This window comes from Taudactylus pleione, unplaced genomic scaffold (genome assembly GCF_031769625.1).
Source record: "Taudactylus pleione unplaced genomic scaffold, aTauple2 ptg000043l, whole genome shotgun sequence".
NCBI lineage: Eukaryota > Metazoa > Chordata > Amphibia > Anura > Myobatrachidae > Taudactylus > Taudactylus pleione.
In genome coordinates this window covers 16,834,498-16,847,051 of record NW_028284445.1, presented here as the reverse complement: position 1 = coordinate 16,847,051, position 12,554 = coordinate 16,834,498, and the positions used below count along the sequence as shown (strand labels likewise).

The 12,554-nt window shown below is 50.2% G+C and overlaps 1 protein-coding gene across 1 annotated transcript in view; it reads right to left on the bottom strand.

Moving 5' to 3' along the window:
* USP12 (ubiquitin specific peptidase 12) overlaps positions 1-12,554 on the bottom strand; it is a 118,761-nt gene that overhangs the window by 44,727 nt on the left and 61,480 nt on the right. The window contains exons 3-4 of the mRNA XM_088460280.1: positions 11,292-11,505; positions 7,353-7,582 (exon numbers count right to left, since the gene is read on the bottom strand). Coding sequence (XP_088316406.1) covers positions 7,353-7,582; positions 11,292-11,505 — 444 coding nt within the window. The remainder of the gene's footprint in view (positions 1-7,352; positions 7,583-11,291; positions 11,506-12,554) is intronic.

Below are 12,554 nucleotides of genomic sequence, written 5' to 3'. Positions count from 1 at the left end.
CCAACTGGGAACATTTTTCCACACCTGGTGGACCTGCCCTTTAATTGTCCAATTTTGGAATATGATCAGAGACCTACTATCCCAAATTACCTCCATCCCGATATCTCCCACCCCAGCTATTCTCCTGCTTTGTGCTCCGATTGAATCCGCTCCTAACATTTCTAATAAACTAGTTCTTCATATCTCCTGCTCAGCCAAATACCAAATTGCCTGTAACTAGAAAGTTCCATGCACTCCCAGCCGCCAGGAGCTTCTGAATAGAATCTGGTTCATAGCAAAAATGGAATACGTCACCAGTCTACGAAACAATAATGTCAGGAAGTTCCATGCCATATGGAACCAATGTTATACCTATCAAAACTCACCTCTCTCAGGCCTCGGTTAGCTTCATCCTGACTCTCCCCTTGACGACTATAAACATGTATATAAGTTTGTCTTCTTCTCTCCTTTTTCCATGTCTTTTCTCCCGACTCGCTCCCATCTAATTTTCCCTTTTCCTCTCTGATTAAGCCCTTATCCTCCCCCTTTCCGAATGTAATCAAGTGCCAACTTTTGTTGGCCTCTTCCCCTAACCAACCATACCCGTTTCGCAAATAGTCATAACTCACCGAGTATCCCCACTCATCTTTTTTTTTTTTACTTCTTCTTTTCTCTCTCTCCCCTTAGGTTCACATTCCATCTCTTAAGCGATCTATTTTATTTCTGTCAGACAAATGTTTGTGATTGTTTGATTTTTTTTTACTTTATACCTATACTTTACACTATGACAATCTTTACATTTATTGTATTGCTAACTTTGTTTAATAAACGAATACAAAAAAAAAAAAATGTCCTGTGATAATTATGTTTTGAACTGGCAGCAAGTTCAGGGCCCGATTCAGGGATGGATGGATTTGCAGAGCCGCACACAAGCAGCTGTGCAAATTCGTCCATCTAAGATGCAAATGCAGAAGGAGGCGTCAGACATCTCCTTGCTGCATTTGCGATCTCAGCACTGCGACCGACGTCACAGGCTGGCATCACCATTGCAACAGATGGACTCGATGGTTGCTCCTCTTGGTCAGGCTACGGGAGCTGAAACCACTGTACGCTCACTTTGGGGTTTGTGCTGCAGCTAGGACGGACGTGCCTACTGTCTAATCAGGTGTACTTTGTGCTCTCTGCTATGAAACGGAGCAGTCTACTATGATGAGACCCCATGGTGAGCAGATTTAATGAAGTATAAACACTTCCGTTAGATTTCCTAATCACATGCACTAGGAAATGCATTAAAAGTCTAATAAAAAAACAACAAAAACCTAATCTGTATTTTAAAAATTGTATAGGACTGCTAAAGCTCAGAAATAGGAGGAAAAAATATGAGATATGGTAAGAACTTACCCTTGTTATCTCTATTTCTACGAAGTCCATAGGGTTCCACAGGATACCTTGGGGTATAGGTGTGACGTCAGTCGCAGGGCACCAAAGAGTTAAGCTTTCAGCCTCCCAGGATGCACTAGGTCCCCCTCCTATACCCCGCCCCCGGGCCAAGGCACCTCAGTTAGTTACCAAGCCATAGGCCGGAGGAGGAGAAGGAAGAGAGAGAACAAAGATCTGGACACATACAAGAATCACATTCTCACCAGAGGGAGACGGAAAACCGGTGACCAGAGCAAAGCCCATCTGCAGCACAGGTGCGACAGGGCGGGAGTCCTGTGGAACCCTATGGACTTCGTAGAAATAGAGATAACAAGGGTAAGTTCTTATTTCTACTTCAGGGTCCATAGGGTATCCACAGGATACCTTGGGGATGTCCCAAAGCAGTATCCTTTAAGGGTGGGGACGCTCCTGTGCAGAAAGGAGAATCCGCCGCCCGAAGGAAGCATCCTGAGAGGCGAAGGTGTCAAACCTGTAATACCTCACGAAGGTATGGACAGAAGACCACGTAGCAGCCTTGCAGATCTGAACTGCCGAGGCACCACGTCGAGCTGCCCACGAAGGACCCACAGACCTAGTGGAATGAGCCTTCAGAGAAGGAGGGACCGGTTGGCCTTCATGAAGATAAGCTTCAGAAATAGCCATACGGATCCAGGCTGCCAAAGTTTGCTTTGAAGCAGGCCAACCCTTTTTACGGAAGCCATAGAGGACAAACAAAGCATCCGACTTCCTAAACGAAGAAGTGCGGTCAACATAAGTCCTTAAGGCCCGCACAACATCCAAAGAGGCCTCACCCACGGAAAAGACCCGGTGAGTTAAAGGCCGGAACAACTATTTCCTCGTTAACATGAAACTGGGAAACAACTTTGGGAAGAAACTCGGGCCGAGTGCGGAGCACTGCCCTGTTCCCATGAAAAACCAAGAAAGGGGGTCTACAAGAAAGAGCCCCTAACTCAGAAACACGTCTGGCTGAAGCAACGGCCAGAAGGAAAACAGTCTTAGCTGTTAGCCATTTAATATCCACTGAGCCCAGTGGTTCAAACGGCGGTCCTTGGAGAGCCCTCAGGACCACAGCCAAATCCCAAGGCGCCACAGGTGGAACAAAGGGCGGCTGAATACGGAGAACACCTTGCATAAAGGTGCGCACATCCGGGATTGTAGCAATCCTACGGTGAAACCAGACAGATAGGGCCGAAACCTGTACCTTCATAGAAGCAAGGCGAAGCCCATGATCTAGTCCCGCTTGCAGGAAGGCGAGAATCCGAGACAGACGAAACTCCCGCGGTGCATAACCTCTCGGTCGACACCACCGGAAGAACGTATGCCACACGCGATGGTATATCCTCGCGGAAGACGGTTTCCGAGCTCGTAACATGGTACGCACCACAGAGCTGGAAAACCCCCGGGACCTCAGCATGGCCGTCTCAATAGCAACGCCGTCAAAGACAGCCGAGTCAGGTCCGGGTGAAGGCAAGGACCCTGAGACAGAAGGTCCGGTCGTAGCGGCAACCGCAGAGGACTGTCCACGGACAGACCCTGAAGGTCTGAGAACCAGTGCCGTCTGGGCCACGCGGGAGCTATCAACAGGAGCGTCCCTCCTTCCTGTTTGAATTTCCGGATTACCCGTGGAAGAAGGGAGACCGGAGGGAACAGGTATGCGAACCGGAACGTCCACCGGACGGACAGAGCATCCACCAGAGACGACCCTTCGTCTCTTGTGCGAGACCCGTACACCGGCAACTTGTTGTTGTGCCGGGACGCCATGAGGTCGATTTCTGGAAGACCCCACCTGTCCACCAGTAGTTGAAAAACGTCCGGGTGCAGGGACCATTCCCCTGGATGAACGTCCTGGCGACTTAGAAAGTCCGCCTCCCAATTTAGCACTGCCGGGATGAAGACCGCTGATATGGGCGGAAGATTGCGCTCCGCCCAAACCAGGATCCGAGAGACCTCTACGAGAGCCGCCCGACTGCGAGTTCCTCCTTGCCTGTTTATGTAGGCCACGGTGGTAGCGTTGTCCGACTGGAACTGCACCGGGTGACCCTGGAGAAACCGCTGTGCCTGCAGGAGAGCATTGAAGACCGCACGGAGTTCCAAGATATTTATTGGAAGCTCCGCTTCTGTCGGCGTGAACTTGCCCTGGAACAAGTGTGGACCCGAAACTGCTCCCCAGCCCCGAAGACTGGCGTCCGTTGTCAACAGGACCCAATTTGGAACCCAGAACGGACGTCCCTTGTTGAGGTGGGTCGTCTTTAACCACCACGCAAGGGACAGGCGAACCTCCGGGGTGAGCACAATCGTCTGGAACTTCAGAGACTGAGGCAGCCCGTTCCACTTGGACAGGATCAGGTGCTGCAGAGGTCTGGAGTGAAACTGGGCGTATTCCACCATGTCTAACACCGACACCATGGAGCCCAGTAACCTCATCGCCGAGTGTAAGGACACCCGGCGGCTGTGCAGACAACTGCGCACCCTTGACTGTAAAGCAGAGATCTTGTCCTCCGTCACGAAGATCCTTTGCTGTCCCGAGTCCAATAAGGCTCCAAGATGCAGAATCCTCCGAGACGGGATTAGAGTGGACTTCTGCCAGTTGATTAGCCAGCCGTGCCGTTGCAGCAGTGCAATGGTCAGGTCCAAGTGGTGTAACAGGAGCTCTGGAGATCCTACCACCAATAACAGGTCGTCCAAGTACGGCAACATGCGGACTCCTTGCAGCCGCAGAGAAGCCGCCATGACCGCCATCACCTTGGTGAAAACACGTGGTGCTGTCGCCAGGCCAAAAGGTAACGCCCGAAACTGGAAGTGGTCGCTGCGGATTGCAAACCGAAGGAACTCTTGATGGCGCAAAAGAATAGGGACATGCAGGTAAGCGTCCTGTATGTCCAATGACACCATGTAGTCCCCAGGTTCCAGCGCCAGAATGATGGACCGTAGGGTCTCCATCCGAAACTTCGGGACCCGCAAAGACTTGTTGAGTGCTTTGAGGTTGAGAATCGGACGATATGACCCATTGGGTTTCTGTACCAAAAATAGATTTGAATAGAAACCCTGGCCCCTCTGGGAGAATGGAACAGGCACTATAACTCCAGCCTGGAGCATAGTGTGCAATACCTTCCGCAGCTCCGTAGCCTTGTTCCGGTCTGATGGTAGACCCGTGGTGAAGAATCGAGCTGGGGGTCTGTGCCGGAAGGAGAGGGCGTACCCGTGGGAAACCACCTCCAGAACCCAAGTGTCTGTCGTAGTGAACGACCAACACCGGGAGAACTGCAGCAGGCGGCCTCCCACCCTGGGATCCCCCAAGGGGAGACCCGGGCCGTCAGGCCGCAGGCTTGTCATCTGGCTTGGGGGCCGGACGTCTGGTACTCCATGCCTGTTTCCGGGGCTTGACCGATTTCTTAGGGCCAGCCTGTCGAGGAAACGACTGTGGTTTGGGCCTGCCCTGGGCCCTAGATGACCGAAAGGACGATGGTCCAGAACCAGAAGGAGCAGCGGCCGACGGGAGACAAGCAGATTTGGCTGCCGCCAGCATGGCCACAATCTTATCCAGATCCGGACCGAAGAGAACTTCTCCGGTAAACGGCAACGCTTCCAGACCTTTCTTGGAATCTGCGTCCGCCTTCCAGGATCGCAGCCACAAGGTGCGACGAGCAGCTACCGCTGCTGAAGAAATTCTAGACACCAGAGTACTAATGTCTAGAGCCGCCTCGTTGATGTAGGTGGCCGAATCACGGAGATTGCCAATCAACTCCGCCTGTTCGGCCGGACAGTCGGATTCAAAAGAAGCCTCTAATGAATCCGCCCAGCGCTCCATCGCTCTGGCAACCCAGCAAATGGCCATAGCCGGCCGTGCTGCCCCCCCTGCAAGGGAATAAGCGGACTTCAGGCAGATTTCTACCTTGCGGTCCGTAGCATCCTTAAGGGAGGACATGGATGGCATCGGCAATGTGGCACTACGGACAAGACGGGTCACGTGAGAATCCACCTGTGGAGGGGATTCCCACTTAGCAAAATAATTATCCGCGAACGGATAAGCCACCGCCAGGCGTCTCTGCGGCTGGTATCTTTTGCCAGGTTGTTTCCACGCCTCCTCTAAATGGCCCACCAACTGACCCGAAAGAGGAAAGACTGTGGCATCGCCCTTCACATCTTTGAAAAAGGCATACTTAGATTTAGCCGCTGGGGGAACTTCGTCCTCAATCACCAAGGCTGTGCGGACCGCCCGAATAAGTCCAGGAATATGTACTTTGGACTTAGCATCAGCGTCCTTAGTATGGAGAGGTTCCTGATGGTAAGGATCCAGAATCTCCCCATCATCAGACGTCCCTTCGTCATCCTCATAAGGAGCGGACAGAGACGCCACCGGCCTTTTATGAGGCCGCATCACAGACTCCCCTTGCAACACATCCGACAAGTGCTGTACAGAACTCGTCAGGGAGTTAACCCACGCTGGCTCCTGAGAACCCGGGAGCGGGGAAATAGGGAGACTGTGGGGTACCACCAATTGTCGTGGGAACCTCTGCATGGGTGACGACACCACAGACTGCTGGGACAAACCCATCGGAGTAAACGCGGGCTGCGGAGCTAACTGGCCCACTAAAGCTGTTAACGCCTGAGCGAAACAAGCCCAGGGCGGCTCCTGTACCGGTGCTGTAACCGTAATAGGCCGCGCCATGCACAAGCACTGCCGGCAAAGGCCCTCCGCGCTACCCTCCCCCTCCGCTAACGGTACTTTGCACGTGGTACACTGTAGCCGGAGGGGAAAATCACTTTCAGACATGATGGCACCACGTATGTGACCTCTCTCACCAATTAAGTATTAATAGGCGAGAGACCACCCTGCAGCACCGCACCGCAAGGGCTTTAGCAGAAAGAACAGGGACAGTAATAAAGCTGACAGTTTAGAGAAGAAAAGTTACAGGCAGCGCTAGCACAGTCACATACAATGCAGAGAAATAACAATTCCTGCACTAACAGCGCTGATCACTCAACTACACAGACACAGGGCCTGGTAGGACACAGCGCTGCATACACAGACCTGAGCCACAGCGGAGGAGAGGTATGCGGGGGGACCCAGACCACGATGCTTCCTTCCAGACTTCCAGCAGCGTTCACCATGCGTTGCAGAGAAGATGGCCGCCGAGGAGCAGAGAGAAGCTGGCCTGGGGGAGGAGCGCTGACACAGGACCAGTCAGCACAGTGCAGAGAGGGCTGTGTGCAGCGGGGGAGGCGCCGGCTGTGAGACAGGGAAGGCGCGCTCCCCTGGCATGCATTTAACCCCTGGGACGCCGCAGCGCTACCGCTCTGCTGCGGTCCGCTGTCCCAGGGGGTAGTGGAAGCGCAGGTTGGTCGCCTGGCTCCACGCTGCAGCCAGTCCCCAGGGAGCCCCCTGCCTGGGGACTTAGGACCATGTGGTCAGCGGGGACCCACCGCGGGACCCCGCTGCTTACCTCTGTCCCCCTTGAATCCGGCCATGGTCCGGAGCATCTGGGGTCACCGCTAGCTGTGACCCCAGACGCCCACCAGCATCCCCGGATCAGTACTGGCGTTCTGGTACCGGCGGGGTGTAGGGAAGACAGCATGGACGTCAGGACTGACTGTCCATGCTGTTCATCCAGATGTGCAGCCACAGCTGCATGAAGAAAAAGCTTCAGGGGCTCTTCTAGCCCCCACTCCAACAGGTGCATCCGACTCCGGCCGGGCACCAAACTAAACTGAGGTGCCTTGGCCCGGGGGCGGGGTATAGGAGGGGGACCTAGTGCATCCTGGGAGGCTGAAAGCTTAACTCTTTGGTGCCCTGCGACTGACGTCACACCTATACCCCAAGGTATCCTGTGGATACCCTATGGACCCTGAAGTAGAAATAAAAGAATAAAAAATACACACAAAACTAAAAGGAATAAATATAAGCCATAATGGCAACAACAGACAAAGCTTACCGTCTCACATGTAAGACATCTGGTTTCATTAGTTAAAGTTCCCTGAAAGATCTCGTGAACCCAGGTGGGGTCTGGCGTGCTGTTATTGTTCTCATTGTCAATGTTACCATTGGGTATTCGCCCGTTTTGTTTCTCTTGTTTTCTTTCTTCTTGCAAAATATCCGCTATCGTATTGAGCAGATAGTTTAAAAATTCGTGAGCGTCCTGTTGCATGTAGTTGTCGAAAAGTTCTGAAATGAAAAGAACGCTTGTTACTACATACTCTACATCTATAGTAAATCATCGCGGAAGGCGCAGCTAAGTGGCCACAGTACAAAACCTCAGAATATAGGCCCTGATTCAGAGCCGGACGCTCTGACCAGAGCGCTCGCTCTGAATCAGGGCCCACCACCATTAATATGAAGCGTCCTCCTGGACGCTCGTATAGCTGTGGGTCACCACCCACAGCATATACGAGCGTGCAGGATGATGGTCGCAATGGTCATGACCATCGCGACCATCGAAACTGCGAGCAAAAGCCTGCGGTTGGGTTTTTCAACCGCAAGGCCTGGAGTGATTTTGGCTCTATCAGAGCCAAAATCACTCCCACTGACATCACTAGTGATGTCAGTGGGGCCAGCTTCAGACGGTAGGCGTTCCCTTGGGAACGCCTCCGTTTGGCAGGCACGCCCCCGACACGCCCACCAAAGGGGGCATGCTGTCAGTTAACATCGACAGCACGCCCCCTTTGATGAGACACTCCGAGCGAAGGAAAGTCCTTCGCTCGTCGGGTCTCGCGCATGCGCACGACGGAGCTCCCTCCGTCGTGCGCATGCGCAGTGCGGACCATCGACCCACTTGCGAGCGGACAGCTGCTCGCGAGTGGGTCTGAATGAGGGCCATAGACCTTATGAATCATTTTGTGCAAAGCTGGGATGCAGACCATCCGTTGTGCTATACTTTGGAGAAGTCACGTGTTAAGAGGTTGTCATTAAGATTGTTTGCAAACCACAAAAACTTTAAAACGAATCAGTTATAACATTTAAATGGCCCAAGTCTTAACTTGGGAAATTTTTCCCATTTATGCAAAATTTTTAAGTTACCATAGGTAACAATGTGTTAATCCCGATTAACAGTTTTCAGAAAGGTTCCTCCGTGTCTAATGCAATCACAACAAATTCCTGGTGTGTGACTTGACGCTGCTTTAGGACTCTTACCAACAAGCACCAACCTTAGGCTGTGTTACGTGCAGTACGAGTGGTGAGCGCCTCTTGGTGAATGCAGATTAAAGCAATGCGGATTAAATGAATACAATTTCGACAACACATACATGAGCATTGATAGCTGGACACATAATTGATGCATGTCACATCCATTGTACACTCCATGCAGTGTGTGCTATATATGTTATAGAACTTTCTTCGTAGGAGTACACATTTGCATTGCCCACGGACATGTAGTCACCAATAACGGGCAAACGTAATGTGTGCGTCAGAAAAGCCACCTCGTGTATGAAGGCTTACTGACCTGTGATTCATTGCCAGTGTGAACGGAAGGACCAATTCGATATGTGTGCCCAGCATGGTGGTAAGTGAAGAATGATTTTGAGACTTCATTTATTTTACAATAAGCTTCATTTAACTCTTGTGTGTACATAGCAGACAAAAACCTACTTTTATACGTCATGATGTGTGCTGGAGACCGCAGCGTTCAGCGGCCCCTGCTAGATGGAACAGATGTGTACAGCGCAGAGCCACAGCAGGCTCCGATTACAGTGATAATCACCGTTCTGCCGTGGCTGCAGCCAAATCCATGTTTGAAGCTCATAATTGTATTATAAACATGAATCTTACATTTTAAGATCCACTCTGAAACCTCATTCATTTACCAGGAAAGGTAAAACAAGGACAGGAAAAGGTGGCACAATTACAAGGAAACGTTCAGAGTACTAGGCTGTAAGCAGGTCGCACTAGTTCCAAATGTTTGTTATTCCACACTGTAGAGAAATCAGTGTGCGATTTGCTAGCTACAGGCATTATACAATTAGTCTTTTACACACCGCAGCGTAACGTCTCGTGTGCTGCACGTCAGATGGGACGAAGCACATGTAGGGTGTTCGCACTACCATGCAATATATTTGTACAATCTTTCCTCCGTTTCCCATTGATCTACACACAATGATTGCATAGAGGGCCTGATTCAGACCCGCTCGCTAGCAAGCGGTTGCTCGTTGCAGACGATGTTCACTAATGTGCGCATGCGTGTAGTTGGCAGTGCGCGTGTGCAAACTAGTACGAGCGATTGGAATGTGCTCGCTCGCCCTGCCATGGCAGCCCAGTGGAATGAGTGACAGGAGAGGCCGTTTGTGGGTGGTTACAGGGGCAGGGCAGTAGTAACGGGGGGAGTGGCGTTGCGGACGCAAGCATGCCAGAGTGTTTCAACGCCGTTTCAGAGGCGTGCATAATTTTCAGGCAGCGTCATAGTACATGTCACCTGGCTGGTTTATACACTGAACTGCTCGCAGTGCTTGTGGTAGGGTACAGTCAACCGATGGTTCCCAATGTACCGATGGTTGTATATACTTCCTTGAGATGACGTACACTAGTGGGCGGCTAAAGACAGGCTGGTGGGCGTCTATAAACACAGTGATCGCTCGCCAAAACAAAGTGGGCGTGCTTATGCTTTGCCGTGCGAGCAGCTGCCGTGACGTCACTTAGCTGAGTTACCATACGCTGGGAGCGAGTTCCCGCATCTAGCGAGCGGGTCTGATTCAGGTCCAGCGTGTACAGAAGAAAAGAGTAATTAAATACAATCTCCCTATGCAATATATATCGTGCCGTCGCTCAGAAGATTGCATATAGTGTATATGCTCAATATTGTGTGTTCTGGAATTACTGGAATTTCAATGACTATCGCATTGTTTGCTACTTCGTTGAAGTGTGTACCCAGCTTATTAACACAGAGTTCATCAAGTGAGTTGCCCGAAACTCTGCACAATTTATAACGCTATGCTCTTAAAACACATGTATGTATTTCTAGGGGGAAAAAAAAACTAAGACATTTACTTTCAAACGGTATCAATGCTCTTAAATGAAATCATTGCTGCTCATTCAACAAAATGCTTAGAGCCATACAAAGAAATCCTGCACGATGCCAGTAACACATTTCCTGTGGGCTTACTCATTCAGCTACAGCACATACAAAAAGCATCTGTTTATATATTTAGCAAACAGGCTTCTCTTCAATATCACGTTTACTAAACCTCATTACAATACAAAACCCCAACAATGCCAGCTGCAGTACATACACACTTAGCAAACCAAACATGATTATCACGGGTGTATAGCAATCCACGCCAGCTCACTCCGCTTTATTACAGATGAACACAGATTTGTGGGCATTTACTTCTCCCAAATACAAATTCTCTTTACACAGCTCGCACATTACATGTTATGCTGCAAAACCATTTCTAATTGAAGGGATTGTGTTTTACCAGTATGTCACCCAAAGCCCCAGCACAGAACTTGCCCCCTATAGGTTTATATTTTTATTAGTAATAGGGGCGTCAGAATGATTTTATGTTGGGGGAGACAACAGAAAATCGTTCCGGTGAACTCACCCCCCCCCCTTCCTCCCTCTCTTACCTTAGTGGCGGTTGTGGATGGTCAGGGGCTGTGCTTTATAGCAATAACCTGCACGGCCCCTGCACCACACGGAGGAGGATGTGTAGTATGCAGTGTTTCAACTTAAAAGACCGCACATTACACCTCCTCCATGCGGTGTAGGGCCGTGCGGCCTATTGGTATAAAGCACAGCCCCTGACTATCCGCCACCGCCGCTCATTTCACAAGTTTTTTTTGGGGGGGGAGGGTGAGCTGCTCCATTTCCCCTCCCCTCGTTCAGATACCCAGGATTGTGATTGTTTGGTGCATAAGTGTACTCTTATATAATATTATTTACCATTTTCTTTGCGTAACCGGGTAATAAACTTCTTTGGAGGGATCACGCCGACCTTCTTCTTTTGTGTGGCTATGCTGTGGAAGAGATCAGCTAAGCAGGTTAGGAGATTCTCCTTCTTTCTAGGTTGGCTTTTGTAGGAGAGAACTTTTTCCCGGAAAGGACGGCAGAAATAAAGTGCTTGTAGGACAGAGTTGCAGTAGCAGGTGTTCCCAAACTGAGGAGGAGAACACAACAGGCATAAAATCACTACATGTCATCACAGTCTCCATATTAACCAAAGGTCCTTCCAGTCTGCTACATTAGTGTTCTAAAGGGAGAAGTACTAAGCCTTGTAGCGAGATCAAGTAGAGAGATAAACTACCAGCCAATCAGCACCTGTCACTTTACAGGCTTTAGGGGAGATGTATGAAGGAGCGATATGTGGGGGGAGTGGTATCAATGCAAGTTATGTACGCTGATACCGCTTCTCCCCCATGTATTATTGTGGGGTTGGGTGGTAAATGACAGCATAGTGCCCTTGTCATTATCTGCATTGCGGTCTACAAGATAGCATGCAAATGTGCCACGCAATGTATGTTCCGACAGCTGCAGCGGTTGTTCACCTATCACCACAGCAGGGACAGCACTGTCGCTGCTGCACGCAAGATTTTTCGATGCTTGCGAGATCTCGCGCAAGTCCAATGGAGCCGGCTGGGGAGGGAAACACAGCGCGTCAGCACTAGGAAGATGCGCCGTGTGCTATGGCAGAGATCTCCGGAGGGGAGTTTCCACTTCCCCACTCCGGCAAAGGAGGTATTAATACACCTCATCGGTACGGCTTTCTGCTACTCTTTGGTAAAGACGCGAAGCAGAAAGAATTCTAGCGGCATAGCGGCACGATGCATGCTGAGTGGTTGGTACTTTCTCTCTTTCCACGGCATAGTTCATCATTCGCCAAGACCCCAATGTTAGCGTACTTCTGTTATATGCGATTATTTTACTCACGGACAGAAACATTGCAGTAGGGAAAATATATATAGAAATCAGACGTTTTCACAAGAGATGTCACATTTGGGCCATTCGTGTCCATCCAAACATTCATAGATCATGTACCTGTTCTCCACACACACAATCGCATCATACGTCAGTGACACCATCTTTTTTTTGTGAATGTATAAGCTGCATTTTCATCATTTTTTTTTTTTTTTTTGTACAGCCCAAATAATACCAACAGCTTTCAATATTGCATCGGTAAACAAAGAAAACCTACAGACAATTTTCTGG